The sequence below is a fragment of the Prenolepis imparis genome, unplaced genomic scaffold (genome assembly GCF_030444845.1).
Source record: "Prenolepis imparis isolate NDT839.2.m4 unplaced genomic scaffold, iyPreImpa1.0 SCAF_8, whole genome shotgun sequence".
Taxonomy (NCBI): domain Eukaryota; kingdom Metazoa; phylum Arthropoda; class Insecta; order Hymenoptera; family Formicidae; genus Prenolepis; species Prenolepis imparis.
The window spans coordinates 14010666-14025706 of NW_028141166.1; the positions used below are offsets into that span (position 1 = coordinate 14010666).

General features: G+C 36.5%; 2 protein-coding genes across 8 annotated transcripts in view; both read left to right on the top strand.

Annotated features, from left to right (window-relative positions):
• Positions 1-7368, top strand: part of Fry (microtubule binding protein furry) — a 29732-nt gene extending 22364 nt beyond the window's left edge. For 3 of the 5 annotated variants that reach the window (XM_083044920.1, XM_083044925.1, XM_083044922.1), the window contains 16 exons: positions 43-686; positions 774-957; positions 1035-1344; positions 1440-1743; positions 1884-2398; positions 2613-2921; positions 3062-3230; positions 3685-3857; positions 3943-4017; positions 5093-5266; positions 5346-5483; positions 5587-5771; positions 5841-6033; positions 6102-6359; positions 6425-6926; positions 7073-7368. In XM_083044920.1, the coding sequence (XP_082901046.1) occupies positions 43-686; positions 774-957; positions 1035-1344; positions 1440-1743; positions 1884-2398; positions 2613-2921; positions 3062-3230; positions 3685-3857; positions 3943-4017; positions 5093-5266; positions 5346-5483; positions 5587-5771; positions 5841-6033; positions 6102-6359; positions 6425-6926; positions 7073-7236 (4297 nt within the window). In that variant the 3' untranslated portion in view covers positions 7237-7368. The remainder of the gene's footprint in view (positions 1-42; positions 687-773; positions 958-1034; positions 1345-1439; positions 1744-1883; positions 2399-2612; positions 2922-3061; positions 3231-3684; positions 3858-3942; positions 4018-5092; positions 5267-5345; positions 5484-5586; positions 5772-5840; positions 6034-6101; positions 6360-6424; positions 6927-7072) is intronic. The other 2 variants (XM_083044923.1, XM_083044924.1) reach the window with 2 other exon arrangements.
• A 369-nt stretch (positions 7369-7737) lies between these two features.
• Positions 7738-11449, top strand: LOC145940013 (A-kinase anchor protein 14). 3 transcript variants are annotated; one of them, XR_014425935.1, is made up of 5 exons: positions 7738-7938; positions 8253-8369; positions 8443-8628; positions 8961-10136; positions 11310-11449. XR_014425935.1 is itself a non-coding variant. In XM_083044766.1 (4 exons), the coding sequence occupies exons 1-4, from the start codon at positions 7798-7800 to the stop codon at positions 9078-9080; spliced, it is 564 nt and encodes a 187-aa protein (XP_082900892.1). In that variant the 5' UTR covers positions 7738-7797; the 3' UTR covers positions 9081-10244. The 3 variants fall into 3 exon arrangements, 1 of the variants encoding a protein (XP_082900892.1); XR_014425936.1 differs by having other exon boundaries at positions 9783-10136; XM_083044766.1 differs by lacking the exon at positions 11310-11449 and having other exon boundaries at positions 8961-10244.
• The last annotated feature ends 3592 nt before the right edge of the window (positions 11450-15041 follow it).

Below are 15041 nucleotides of genomic sequence, written 5' to 3' on the forward strand. Positions count from 1 at the left end.
GCTAATAATAATTAATAATTCCTCTGTCGTCGTAACTCTTAGGTGTAATATCGCCGTGATGTTGCTCACCGACGTAGTCGTCGACGGAATTCAGCTAGATTGGGCCATACACGTCCCATTGATGCTGCACATAGTCTTTCTCGGTCTGGATCACTCGAGGCCGTTGGTGCGAGATCACTGTCGTTGCCTACTGCTGAATCTACTGGTCGTGCTTGGTGATCATCGCGATCACCTTGGCGTGGCACGCGTGCTTCTCGCCTCCAAGACGGAGCAATTGGGATTGGGACTATCTACACCGGCGTTACCAGTGCTGGAGCACAATTTCACCGAAGTGGACCCGGAATTTGATAGTTATCTGTACGGTCCTCCGCCAGCCCCGCCACCCACAACTCCACCACCGTCGTCTTCGCCGCCTCCACCCTCTTCGCCGCCGCCACCGCCGCCTCCTCCGCCGCCGCCGCCGCCGCCACCACCTATGCCTCTCGATTCCTCAGCGTCTCCACCGGCACCTCCGCCGCCCCCACCTCCACCACCTCCGCCACCGTTACCTTCTTCGTCAGTTGCGGATGGTACACCAACTCATTCGTCTTTATCGAATTCGACATCGACCCCACCGATATCGATGAATCATGCGAATCAGTCGGCAGCGGATGACAGTAAGGATTATGGGAATTCTCAAGCATACGGTAAGATATTCATATATGTTTTTATATAAATCTGTTAAAGTTTCTTTTTATCTTGGATCTTTAAAAAAATTAGTAGAAATAATAAAGTAAAAAATTTTGCAGAATCAGCAGTGTGCAATAGCTGGCCAGCTGCGAGCGGAACGGCGACGAACACGGTACCGCCCGTTATTGTAACGCCGGAGGACGCAAACAATTGGAATGGCCCTCAACCAGGTCCCAATATGCCGATACAAGACGTTATTAAATCCTTGATTAATTTTCTAGCTTCTAGGTATGTATAATTATTCGTATAATTAATAAAAAATATTAATTAGGATTTTTAATTAAATAGTCATTTTCCAATAATAGGACAAATCAACCGCTGTGGAATTATGAGGACATGACTGCTAAAATATGGTGGGTCCGTAGTGCCGAACAACTCACAGTATTATTACGACACGTGTTACGCGTCTTTAGAGATTCGTTGCCTCATGCATTGGTCAGCCAAAGATGGGCGCAAACGGCATTGCAACTGGGTCTTTCTTGCTCGTCCAGACACTACGCGGGAAGATCTTTACAAGTTTTTCGTGCGTTGCGCGTTCCTATAACGTCTAGGATGTTGTCCGACATCTTATCTAGACTGGTGGAAACAGTCGCCGAACAAGGCGAGGATATGCAGGTATTGTTAAACATTTTCAATGCAAATAATAGCGTGACACGTGTATATATACATATATATATTTATATATTCTGTACATATTTTTTTGCAATCAGGGATACGTAACAGAATTGTTGCTAACACTAGAAGCGGCTGTCGATTCGCTCGAATCGGACTTTAGGCCGCTCGATTTTATGAAAGAGATCTTCAAATCAACGCCTAATCTCAACAATAAGGATCCCGTATCGGGAAATGTAATCGGAGGAAAGCGCAGTCCAGGTGGAGGAAATGGTTATCCAGTTGGACCGCATATGATCTCTCACTTAAATCAAGGCGGACATACAAGAAGTACTAGTTACTCGGTCAGTTATTGTATGAAGAGGTCCAGCGGAGGCAATTCTACAACCAGTGATATAAAAGGTTATTATTAATAATTCTTACAGTAATCACACTTAAATTTTCTGTTAAATATAATAGTTAGATATTAAGTTTTAATTATAATTTACAGATATTTTCAAAGAATATTTTTATTACAGTATATATTTATATTTTTATTACAGAAGTTGACAACAGAGTCGGCGGTAACAAATATCCCAATTCGAATCTGTCGAGATCAAGATCAGCACAGTCCTTGAAATTATTGGGCGACTCCGCGACGCAGGACGACAAGATGACGATATTAGCACAATTGTTCTGGTTAGCGGTGTCTCTACTTGAATCGGATTACGAACATGAGTTCCTTTTAGCGCTACGGCTCCTTAGTCGCGTATTGCATAGACTACCGCTTGATCGACCAGACGCCAGAGACAAAGTTGAAAAATTGCAACAGCAATTACGGTGGACTTCGTTTCCTGGTGTACACGCGCTCCTGCTAAAAGGATGCACCAGTCCAAATACATATGAACCAGTCGTTACGCTGCTCTCTCAATTTACACCTTTGTTGGATCTACCGGTAGTCGATCCCACGCAAAGCCTCGCATTCCCCATGAATGTTGTATCGTTGCTGCCTTACATGTTGTTAAATTATGAAGATGCTAACGAACTTTGCATCAGAAGCGCCGAAAACATTGCGCAAGTAAGATTCTGTTCATTAATCTTTTATTCATCACGTTAACAAATAAAATATATATAATATATAAAATATATTGTTATATAATATATATATATATAAAATATATTATATAATATACGTATATATAATTATATATACTATTGTATGTACTATTAACTTATGTAATTTATTGTTGCATTATATTTATCATCTCTTCTCTTTCTTATTTATTTTACAGGTAAGCGCAGAAAAGGGGAAGAAATTAGAGAATCTTGGTACAGTCATGACATTATATAGCCGGCGTACTTTCAGCAAGGAAAGCTTTCAATGGACTAAATGCGTGGTGAAATATCTTTACGATTCGTATGCTCATCTTAGTTTCAATATGCTTGCTTTCCTCGTGGAAGTCCTAGAAAAGGGTCCGAGCAGTGTGGCATTGTCAGTACTCAGTATTATACATTGCATGTTACATTATGTGGATCTGGCGTCTCCAGCTGCGCAACCTATCAATACTGAACTTTTGAGAGTGATATCTAAATATGTTGAGGTAAAGCTGCAAAGTATATTTAATTAGTTTCATAATCGCGCATGCAAATATCAATTTAATATTTATTATAAAAATATATATCAATCGACTGCGATTTGTATAATTTTGTTCGTATAATTGAGAAAACTATAATATCTTAGGGCACTCATTGGAAAGAAGCGCTTAAAATCTTGAAGCTTGTAGTGACAAGATCGTCAACACTCGTAGCGCCACCGACATCGATGCACGGTTCATCCTGGGACTCTTCACTGGCGTCGCCGCATCCTAGTTTCACCGATACAGAGATATTTACGAAAAAGGAACTACCGGGTAAGTCTACGTCTTCGCGTAAATTAATTAATGCGTTCATTTATTTTTTCTGGATGTATTATCGATTCTTTTTCCTTTTTGCGACGCATGCATGGCACGGATGATTTATTATACAACATCCAGGTTGCGATAAGAATAACAGATAGATTGTAATCGCTTCGTAAAATAAAAGTGTAAAACAATATTTTTCTAAGAAAATCAATAACTTGTATCTCACGAATTACATAATATTCCTCTAAACACGTTACTTATGCTCCTATGTTTATAATTGCTTGAATTTTTAAGATACATATGTATTTGAAAGCTTTTTTAATAGAGCTAAAAAGTTTCATAAAAGAAAGAAGTGCAATAAAATTATTTTTCTATATTATCATGTAGGAATGTAAAGATATTAATTTTATAGCTTTTTAAATATTTATTATTTAGATTTTGTCTATCTCATTTTTATAAATAGGAAGGACAATGGACTTCACATTTGACTTATCTCAAACACCAGTAATCGGTCGACGTTGGTTGATTCGTCAAGGTGCTGAAGAAAAATCAATTAGTTCACCACGTTGTTCCTTATCCCTATCGCCGGCTGACAATAGCGCCATTGCAGGATGGAAGAGACCTTGGATGTCACAGGTATAGTTATTAATTCATATGATGTATATATATATATATCGAATTATACATACAAAAAATGTAAAATTAAATTTCTCTTTAATAGGGTCGTGTCAGGGAGTGTTTGGTAAATCTGTTGACGACGTGTGGTCAGAGAATTGGATTGCCAAAGAGTCCATCGGTATGTTTTTATTTTACAATATATTTTTCAATCATTAATTCAAGTAGTGTGAATGTTCCTTTCCTATGGTTTGTGCGTCATCATATACCTTATCGAAAACGATTGACTCTCATTATGTAACCCTTTCTAGGATGAGCACATTAGTTCAATGACATTGTATAGCAAGGTAAAAGGTCATTTTTAAATGCAACCAGCACACATCCACTTATCCGCAATAGTATAAAATATCTATACTTGTCATTAATTGCAATATTTGAATTATCATTCCACGCTTCAGTTAGCTTCATAAAAATGTTGACGCACTGTTGCAGAACAAATATATTTACACATCTGTGTAGGATCTTATAAAGTGGTAGTAGAGTAACTCTAATAATTTGAAGTCTATTATCTTTTAACACTTTGTCGTCTACTGCAGTTATGCAAAAAATTATCTATTAGATAGAAAATATTATCATTTGATGACAATGTGTTATATCGCAGTTACTTTGATATAAAACAATTTATCTGTGTGTGATTAATATGTATATTGTTACATATGCAGGCTGCTCCATTATTATATTAATCATTAATAATTTAATGATAAATTATTATGCGTAAATGTGTTTTTTACTTTTTAACATTACAAATACAGTTGTGCATTTAGCGTGCCATTGATTCTGCGCTCATATTGATAAAGTTTATCCTGTGATATTAAAATTGCTTATTTCTTAGAATCTGACAGAAATAAATATATAAATTGCAAAGCACTCTGCATATATAATTAGTCATTGTAAAACACGTACATGCACAATTGCTAAATATCTTGAGCAAACTCACGTAGTCAGTTGAAATTGAGATACTATATTTAAGACAATTATCAATTGAAAGATTTAAGTGAAAAGCAATAAAATATAAGTGCATATTGTAATATTTAATATTACAACAATTTTTCCCTCGATCCAAAAATATGAGATATTAAGATTGTTGATTTTGTATAAAGAAAAAATTTGTCACTTATATATATTTGCTTCTAATCTCTTCAATGTATTTCTTTATATATTTTGTTCACATATTATCAATAACATTTTTAATTTAGGTAATATTCAGTCAAAGTTCGGATTTGATGGAAAGACAATCATCCATGGCCTCTTCAACAGAAGAAGTTTCCGGTGCGAATAATGATTTGAGCGGAGGATCTAGACGGGACGATGAGCAATTCGGCGTATTTAAGGACTTTGATTTCCTTGAATATGAAAGCGAAAGCGTTGAAGTAAGCCATGATGCTTTATTATAATTTCTGAGAATATAAAGAATACCATAATTCAATGGCTTCCTATAAAATTTTATAGGGTGAGAGTACGGATAACTTCAATTGGGGAGTTCGACGTCGTCCTCTTAGTGAGGGAGAGGAACGAGAACCCAGTTTACGACAGTTCGAGGAAAGTTTAAGTGAAAAGACACCGTCATCCAGCAAACATACAACACGGGTAAATATATAATAAAACTGAAAAACAATTTTTTCTTGCTGCTATGTGTTTTATTTTTCTTCTTTTAAAAATTTTTTTTACCAATGACATTTTGTATATATAGCGTGGCGTGACTGAAGAGTCATCAGACGATGAAGCTGGATCGGAATCACCCTTGGATGAAGTACCAGGAGGAGTGTCCGGAACAGGCCAGGAAGCAAACAGCATCCAGGGAATGTTCCCGCCGTCTTCTCTCTCATTGATACCGAGTCGTACGCGTCACGATTCATCCACAAGGTCTGACACATCGTAAGTTTCTGTGTGAAGACTTTTGAAAAGGCGTATATTAATCGATTCACTCGAACTTTTCGCCTACAGTGGTTCGAGCGCGGGAGATCTTGGCGATGTGACACCTTGCAACGCGTCGCCCAATCTGTCCGCGTTGATGCCCTTCCGACAAGTTGTACGAGACGACGCCGAAGAGATCTGGAGACAGCAAATTCAAAGTCTTATCACTCAAGCTCCGTACAATACTTTGAGCTTCTTCCAGTTGCTGAGCAAGATCTTGAGAGTAAGTGAAAGAAGAATTTGAGAATATTGAAAAGTGAGATACATGAAAAAAATGTTCATGTTTTATAGGATGTGAGCAGCAAATCCGTCGGTCTTACACGCGAGGCGAGCGCTTTACTCTGCAACGGCAGTCCGGCTTCCTCTCATTTGGGTTGTCATTTATCTAGTCATGCCGAACTATTGAGTACAAAAGCTGAACCACCTTTGGTGTGGTTTTCGGTGACTATATTCGCGAATCAGCGATTAAACGAGACGTTGCGCTTTGGAATGCTGGAAGTGCAAGAACATCTGGAGACATTCCTCGATAGGAAGGACCATGCCACAGAAGTAAGCTTCATATTTCATACTTTGCAATGATTATTTAAAACAAATAATTATGACATATTTTTCAGTGTTTGGAGGCAGCTAAAGCAACCGCTAAGCTTCAAGCGTTAGGCGATAGTCACACCACAGAAGCGGGCGTTGAAGAGATGCTGTTGGATCTCGGCAGAGCGCTCTATAAGCTGCATTTTCAGCTTTTGTTGTTAATTGAAGCATCGAACAAAATGCTAGGAGCGTTAATAGTCGCCGCTAGAAACGTACAGATTTCTCTTCAGGATCTGTCCGTCGAGATTGCCAATATAAAGATAGCTTTAAGTAGAGCACTCGAAGAGAGCACCGAAAGTGAACGAGGAACACCCACTCCGACACCCAGTCCTAGTCCACTGCCGGGTTCTGGAGCCGTGGAAGAAGTCGCCAGGGTCGCCGAACTTTTGAGAAATGCACGGTGGTGCCCGGCACTCGAAGCCGTCAGATTGCACAGGGCACAATGGCCCGGAGATCCCTTTCACGATGACGACGATGTGACAACTGCTGTTAATATGTACTGCAAATATATAGGTCAGGATAGATCGGGTGAGTTTAAAAGTGCGCGCGTGCGTTACATATTTTTATATAATTCGAACAAGGAAGATGACATTTGTGCTTGTTATATATTTGTTACTCATTTTTTAGATATTTGTATAATCTGCATTTGTATATGTTGCATATCAATTTTTTAGATATATTCGTAGTGACGCGGAAAGACGATGAGATGTCAGAAATATTTGGCAGATTGATGGAAAGCCTGTTCGAAGTGTTAGCGGCCGTAACAGGATTGGAAGCGTCTACGAAAGCCGCGCGCAATCAACATGACCACCCTAATCACTCTAAAACCGACTGTTAATATGAGCTTTAATGATATAGTATTACGAACCGTTCGTTTGGATTAAAGTCGGCGTATATGTATACATATTTAACTATCGTGTGTTTAGGTATCTTGTATATGATTGTAGGTAATTATATATATATCACGATACATTTTCTTATATAATTATGGCGAATGCATGAAATCTGCGTAGAAACAAACCTTTTTTTTAACGTGAAGAACGTAACAAAAATCGTTATCAATATATATATATATATATATATATATATATATATATATACACACATATATATACATATATATATGGATTATATATATATATATATATATACATACATATATATATGGATTATATATATATATATATATATATATATATATATATATACATATATATATGGATTATATATATATATATATATATATATATATATATATATGTATGTATGTATGTATATATATATGATTATATTGATTATATATATATATATATATATATAAAATATTCGGCAAAATAAATTATCGAAATCTCGAAGATGGTATTTTGAAATTCACTATCCTGCAAAATATTTAATCAAAATGATTATGCGAAAGAGATCAATATATAATACATGGCCTGCGAAAGAACATCAGTTAGAATCTTGTCAAGATGTGACACGTTTCATGAGAAGATTTATCGATTCTGCAATTACTGCCGCAATAAAGATTGCTGCTGTCATGGTTCGTTAACCTTTATGTATGTGTCAATTATAGTATATATACAATGTTACATATAATTTCTATACGCTTTTATATATTATCATTCGAATGATATATATCCCATATATATCTCTTATATATACTTATAATAATAATGCCTGTGGTTATTGTGCAATATTTTGGCTCACCAAAAAATTTAAATTGATTTAATTTGAATGTTATTAAGACATTATTATCATTATCAATTATTCAAGACATATAATTCAATATTATAAAAATCATCATTACAAGAGAGAACTATAAATTTTCTAATCATCATTTCTATTGACACTTAGGATCATCAATCCTCGCTCTACTACTCTGGAACAAAATGGCCCACGTGTGGAAAAATCAACATGCGAAACGGCCTGCGATGTATAAAAGAAGAGATGCTCAGATGGAACCAATTACCGGTGCAATTGAAAACAAAGATCGATCGTCGCAAGAATAAAGAGAAAACGAGTGATTTATTAATTTCTTTTGCAGGCTCTGCAAAACTGGATGTTCCATGTAGACTTCATCAGTCTCAACAGAGAAGGAACCGCTGAATTTTATATATATCAAGTTCTTTGGAGTATACCCACACCGGCATATCCGGAGCCATATGTGACTGTCAGCGTGTTCTTCTGTATCGCAGCGAGTCGCGTGCAGCCGCCGCACTTTCCAGTTGACGTTAGTTTGTTATGTATATTTTCAGACCTTTCCCTTCTCTCTTCCTCTTTGTCTTATACGCGAGATTTACGCATCGGCTAAGAACAAATAGATCCGACTAAAATCGAATAATATTGCGCTTTAACACATATACTCTATTACAGTTTGAATATAATATAAATATTTAAGACAAGGTGAAAGAGAGAGAGATATATCATATTTATATTATATGAAGTTTTAAATATCTGAAGTATAGAATATTAGCCAAATTTTTTTTTACGTACAAGTAATTAAATATTAAATTATATAAATCACGCACTTTTTTGTAAATATAAATATATATTTTTTAAAAGGTTACATATGTCTTTGAAGGACATCAGTTTGTGCATCGGTTGGACGTAGTCTTTAGACCGAAGTGGCTCTACGACATTCTCGATATGAAGACTATGCTGTTCAAAACATTCACATTTTGAAATATCTCTTTATATAACTATTTAACATTTAAAACTAAATATTTCTATTAAATTATATTTTTTCTCTTAAAGAGTTATAGAATCATAAAACTTTATTAAAACAATGTTTATTTATGATTAATAATAACTATTCTTTTCGCATTCTCAAAATTTAATTGAACTTGTCCATTTGTAATAAAAATATGCGCGCTTTTTTCTAAAAAATAAAAAAAATTAATTCGCAATGAAATCGTGATACATATATCCAAGATATCATATGCGCGATACCTCCAGACATATGTCGCACCGTGTGGGACGGGTGCAGCTTTTCTAGAGAGAGATTTTTAAGTCCCTTGTGCACCGTATAGAATCGTAAAAGTAAGAGTGTCGGATTTCCGCGAATCGGGCACGCGCCGTTGCCGGCCGCAATCTGGTCCAGCACCGGACGTCGGCTCATTCCGTACGGTTAAACAATAAGAGCAGGTGATACCCCCATAAGAGACTATATACATTGCGCACTGTGTTATATTACCGTTCCCGATTGCACATTTACGTTTTTTTTTACACTTAAACATTTAGAAAGAAATACACATCGCTACAGTTTATAGAATAATAATTATTGAAATCTCCGGAGATTATATATATCTATGTAGGATTTCATCTTTAAAGATTATATAAAATGTTGTTATTTTATGCATAATTTTTTTTTTAATATCTTTATAGATCGATATCTTCATATCGCCGATATTAAAATATGACACGCAGTTATCAGTAAGTGGTTGGTGGTCCCATTCATTCTCTCCCAGAGTGTTAACATGTTACACGTAGCCGACTACAAGAAGAATCTATTTACAAGGAGGTGTGAACCTTGCGTTGGTCTTCGAGCTCGATTCTGACTTTTTTTACGCATTCTTTGGATAATAAGACCAATGAACGGATAAAACAATTCAAAAACCAAAGAGGAGGGCCTTGTTACTTGTGCACATGCTGGACGACGCCGGGAGGTCTCTCAGGAGATGCCTCAGCAGGAGCCTGAATAGAAAGCAACCCACGCGTCTTGGACATATAAAAAAACTCGTAAGCGTGCTTTTAACAGTTTCGATTTAATTCTTTCTTTTGGGCATTTAAAATTCAGAGATTTCCATCTCTGAATAATAGATGAAATTTTTCTAACAAAAGTAATTTTTTATCTAATTAGAGGGAAACTATATTTCCCGCAGAGTTATAAATATTGTTAATAATATATCGTCTTTCATTCAGCGATGGATCTGTTGAAATAAAATTCTTTTAAGCTATATGTATAGGATTATTAATTTTTAATAATTTTGATATTATAAGGTATTCCGCAATTAATAATAAGATTAATAAAACTATAAGTGTGACATGTATGTAACTAAAGTTGACGTATCTGCGCGATTAACGTGATTTTTTTTTCTTCCACTGAAGATATGTTCTCGAACGGGGTCTGAAAAAGATCCGTTTCACGCTTCATAAACAATCGATCTGACTTATCTGGGTCAAAGCGCACGATATCACGTTTTAAGCCACGGTGTCAGCAACCACCGCTACATCGATGCCTATTTATACAGGAGCGCTGAGCTTTTTGTCAGTCGTGGGGTGGTTCTCTCTGTCCTCTAAACATCACATCCGCCAAAATGTGTTTTCTACGCGGTGCGGTTACCGCTGACCGGGAGAAGGAGAGGCAACGGCGGCGAGAGGAAAGCCACAACAGGAACCATCGCCTCGCTTTCTTCAGCAGCTTCAAACATCCGCTGCACCAGTCGCTACCAGATCTCTCAACTTACCCCCTGCCGCTTCAGCTCAGCTCGCGCTCAAAGAGACGCGCGCCCGTTCGTTTCCCCTTTCCACATTGGAAACGAAAGGATGCATCGGATGCGTTTTTACTCGGGGTCCTCTCTATGTGAGAAGTCTTCCCAAAGTTTTCTCCGCTCTGTTTCCGTTTCTTCTCGCTCCGACATCGGGTTCTGTTTTGTGCGAGAGCTGCATCAGTCGGAAACTCAATTAACTCTTGCAAATGTATTAAGAACAAAAGATATTCTTTTCATTAAACTGTCAAACATACATACATATACATACATTTATGTTTGAAAGTTTGCGACAATTAAACAGATAATTAAAATTTGCGCAGAAGTTAACCCGGTGTTCAACGATTTCTCTCTTTTAACGACTCAATCATATATGTACATATATGTAATAAAAAGTTTTTTAATAGTGGTCTCATATTCCTAGGAAAGAGGGGTCGCAGGATTCTGGACCAGAGGACGATTGAACACACGACCTTCTTCAGGAATTAGAGAAGTGAGAAGAGGGATGACCAGTGATGAATGTTGCGTGATTGTACCTGACTTATGAGACGGCGACAGCAACATCATCATCATCATCAGCAGCAGCAGCAGCAGCAGCGGGGCAGCTCGTCGAATCACCAGCTGCCGATTCGCCGAGTCGACTCCTGGAAGCACGGGAGTCGATCTAAAATTAGCGGCCCCGCGATGTGGCACCCCCGCCTAGCCCTTACATGGCCACGTCATGGGCATGCACTCGACTACTTCGAGAGAAAGAGAGAGAGAGAGAGAGAGAGAGAGAGAGAGGGAGAAGAAAAAAGGGAAACAATAATAATCGCAGCTTGTGCCGGCACGAGTTGATCACGCGCGAGATCTAGCAGCTGGAACTCGTCGACACGGTTGGTCTTTGCTCCAGAAACAATCAGCAAAAGCTAAGTATTTTACGTTAATAGAAAGGAAATATCTATACCCATACCGCGAAGTGTAACTGCGAAGAAAATAATTATTTCTTCAAGTATTCTCTTTTCTTTACATCCTAATAATTAAGGCATAAAAAAAGAGGAAGATCTCTCTGGTTTCGCATACGTGTTTTTTGTTTGCATCTACGCTCAACGCTAAATGTGACCATCTAATTTTGATTCTTTCATTATCTTGAATGTGTAAAATACATTTAATTAAATTTAAAAAGTCACCTCGATATCGCGATAATACGAATCGCCCGGTACAACTTGACTAGAATTTTTTTTATCATATGGTACACAGGAAGTACCGTATGGGTTAGTAATGAAACACATGGCTCCCGGATGAATGAACGGCACAATGAACGAAGTCCCATATACGACAAGATAGCGCGTTACTTTAACATCTTGGAAAAAAACGTCTCAATGAAGTACCAAGCACATATCATCATGCATGTGAAGATAACATGCCTAATCGCTATATATTTTCGCGTATAAAATGTTTATTCACAAAATACTCGCGATTAATGTCTATAAAAACTACATATATTTTTCCTGTTTTTAAAAAAAAATTTTCATTTGTATTTACAATATTGATATAAACAATGTGTATTAAATAAAAATTGCGCAATGCGAACAATAGATTTCACTTCAATTCGAAAAAAACGCGCGCGGTTCGATTAATCGCGTTTCGCGGATCTCTCCTAGTTCATTGTCCTCCTCGAGGTCTATATCTCGGTAGGCCGCGTAACCCCGAAACGGGAGATCCTTTGCGGACTACTCCTCGTAGGAGGAACGAACCCCGTTCCGCAGTACATCTGCGTTGAGCGGATGCAGGCTGCATTTTATGACCGTCCAATGCACAACCGATTCTTATTCGTGCACCCGCACTCACACCCTCCATCGTCTTTGCTGAGCACGCGGCAACAACGACTTCTATAATTAGATTTCCTTCCTCCTTTTGGGCTTAGCCACCTTCGCGGTTGCGAGTGATCTCCTCCCGACCTGCAAAATAAAGAAATTTAATTAGACATTAAAATTAATCATGTTATAATAATCTTAAAACTAATATACACGGTTCTTCAAGTAAATAGATACGTTTTGATCAATTTTAATTAAGTCTATTTTTTAGATTGAAAAAATTATAATAATATTAATTTTATTACATCAAAAATTTATATTATTTTATATTAATTGTAGATTAATTACAGGTGATCCACAGAGATTTGGGAGTTCAACGTGACAGCGGTTTAAAAGATCCACGCTCGCGTGTCCATAGAGGAGTTTCACTTCGGCTATTTCGAACAGGTTGCGCTCGTACCTATTTTTTGATCATTGGCATCGGTCAGTCGGTCGTATCCATGGATTCTCGTGCTGTCGTCAACAGGTAGACACAAACATAATTATATACACGGCGATAGTTAAATTGAGGCGCGATGCATAAGTGCAACTCGTCATGCCAAGCTGCACTATCGTCGTCGTCATTTATAGCTATCGTTTAATCGTTGGTAATTAGCCAAAACTTGTCTCTAAACTTGTTGCAGCCGTGTGAAATTGCGACATTTTGATTCCTAGATATAGTGTCAGTCTGCTGGCATATCTTCCAGTAAATTAAATTTTTTAACATCTCATATATATGAGCGTCGTCGAGCACGTTCGCTCTATTTGCCACTTCTATTAAGAACTTTCACACCTGTGTCAGCTGTTTTGAATTATGACATAAGAAGTAAAATTAAGCGAAGTTTGTGCTTGCAACTTTCGGTATTACATAAATAACTTGCAAATATATGATTATAGTTAAACCTTTTTTTTTATTAAATTTGACGAAGCATAGAGAATAGTATAATAACTTTGCTATCAATTTTTAGAATAAATATACATATATAATTTTCTGTTTTAATTCATTTTTTTTTAAGTTGCATAAATATGCTTTTTTTGTAAGTATCCTACTTTTCTATATCATTTAAGTGAATTCCCTCAACTTGAAATTAAATCTTAAGATAGGATTTGATGATTGCTAAGTAAACGTATCCGGAAATTAATTAACAATCGTCACGAGAGTTACGTACATTTCCTGATATGATATATATTTCGTCAATGGACGAGAGATAAATTAGTGAAGTGTATCCGAAATTAGTATTCGTAGATCGTAGTAAAGGAATGTCCTTGTGCAACATCAGCACTTCTCACAGAAGCTTGCCAAACGACTGATTAACGTCATACCGAAAGATGAAAATCATGATGACAGTTAATAATGTAAACTTCAAGATATATTTTTATATTTGATGGAATCCAGAAAAATTTTTCTTGGAAAATTTCTTTATGATACATAATACTGTATATGTAATACTGTAAGTTGCAAGCATAAAATATGTGATAAACAACATTTACATATTTTGCGCGATCATAATTTAAGTAATACATTAATTATTAATTTAAGTAATATATATTAATATATAGGAAATTACTTTACACAGGATTAATATAATTATCCTATTAAGAAATCAACATTTATATACACGCATAAAAAATTAAAAAATCTAGAAATATAAATTTAAAGTTTTCATGCTAAAAAATCGTAAATTGTCACATATTAAAACAAGATGAAAAAATATATTGCTTAACAAATATTTTATATATGTATGTATTTTCTTCTAAATCTCTATGAAAAAAAATTTCTCGATCCTTATATGTTATGGTGCCTTGGCAACTCAAATCCGTCCCTGATCTGCATGCAAATACGAGCTAAACTTAGATATGTCCGATTTTCCTCGTTACGACAGATCGCATTTTCGTCTTCATCGACCTTAATAATTCTTTTGTTAATGTCAATTGTTATTAAAATTCTATATATCAAGAGATATATCCCTATACACTAACATTAATTATAACTGACTATCTGAGGAAAATGTTGATTGATCATTTTGTACATGGTGCAAATTAAATCTTAAAACATTAATTAATCTTTTTAATCGGAAATCACTTTACGAGTTTCTCTCTGAAAACGCGATACATTTCCGGTGGCAAGGTACAATCCTTTAGGCCTCAAAGTGTTAAGATAACGAGTGCACCGACTCGCGGCTGGATTCTTCAATGGGCCACTAGAAAGAAGAGAGTTTCTGAATGAGCACGCACACGCATTTGAAGCGTACGCACATATTCCCGTGGATCTTATAGCAGCGAGATATCAACGAACGAAAATGCGATCTCTCCCCAACCGA

Bases quoted from the DNA above. Each gene is read 5' to 3' on its own strand.
- LOC145940013 (XM_083044766.1), top strand. From the start codon at position 7,798: ATGATTATGCGAAAGAGATCAATATATAATACATGGCCTGCGAAAGAA. The intron at 7,939-8,252 runs GTTCGTTAACCT...ATTGACACTTAG, and splicing joins TAAAGATTGCTGCTGTCATG to GATCATCAATCCTCGCTCTA. The intron at 8,629-8,960 runs GTTAGTTTGTTA...ATTTTTTAAAAG, and splicing joins CGCCGCACTTTCCAGTTGAC to GTTACATATGTCTTTGAAGG.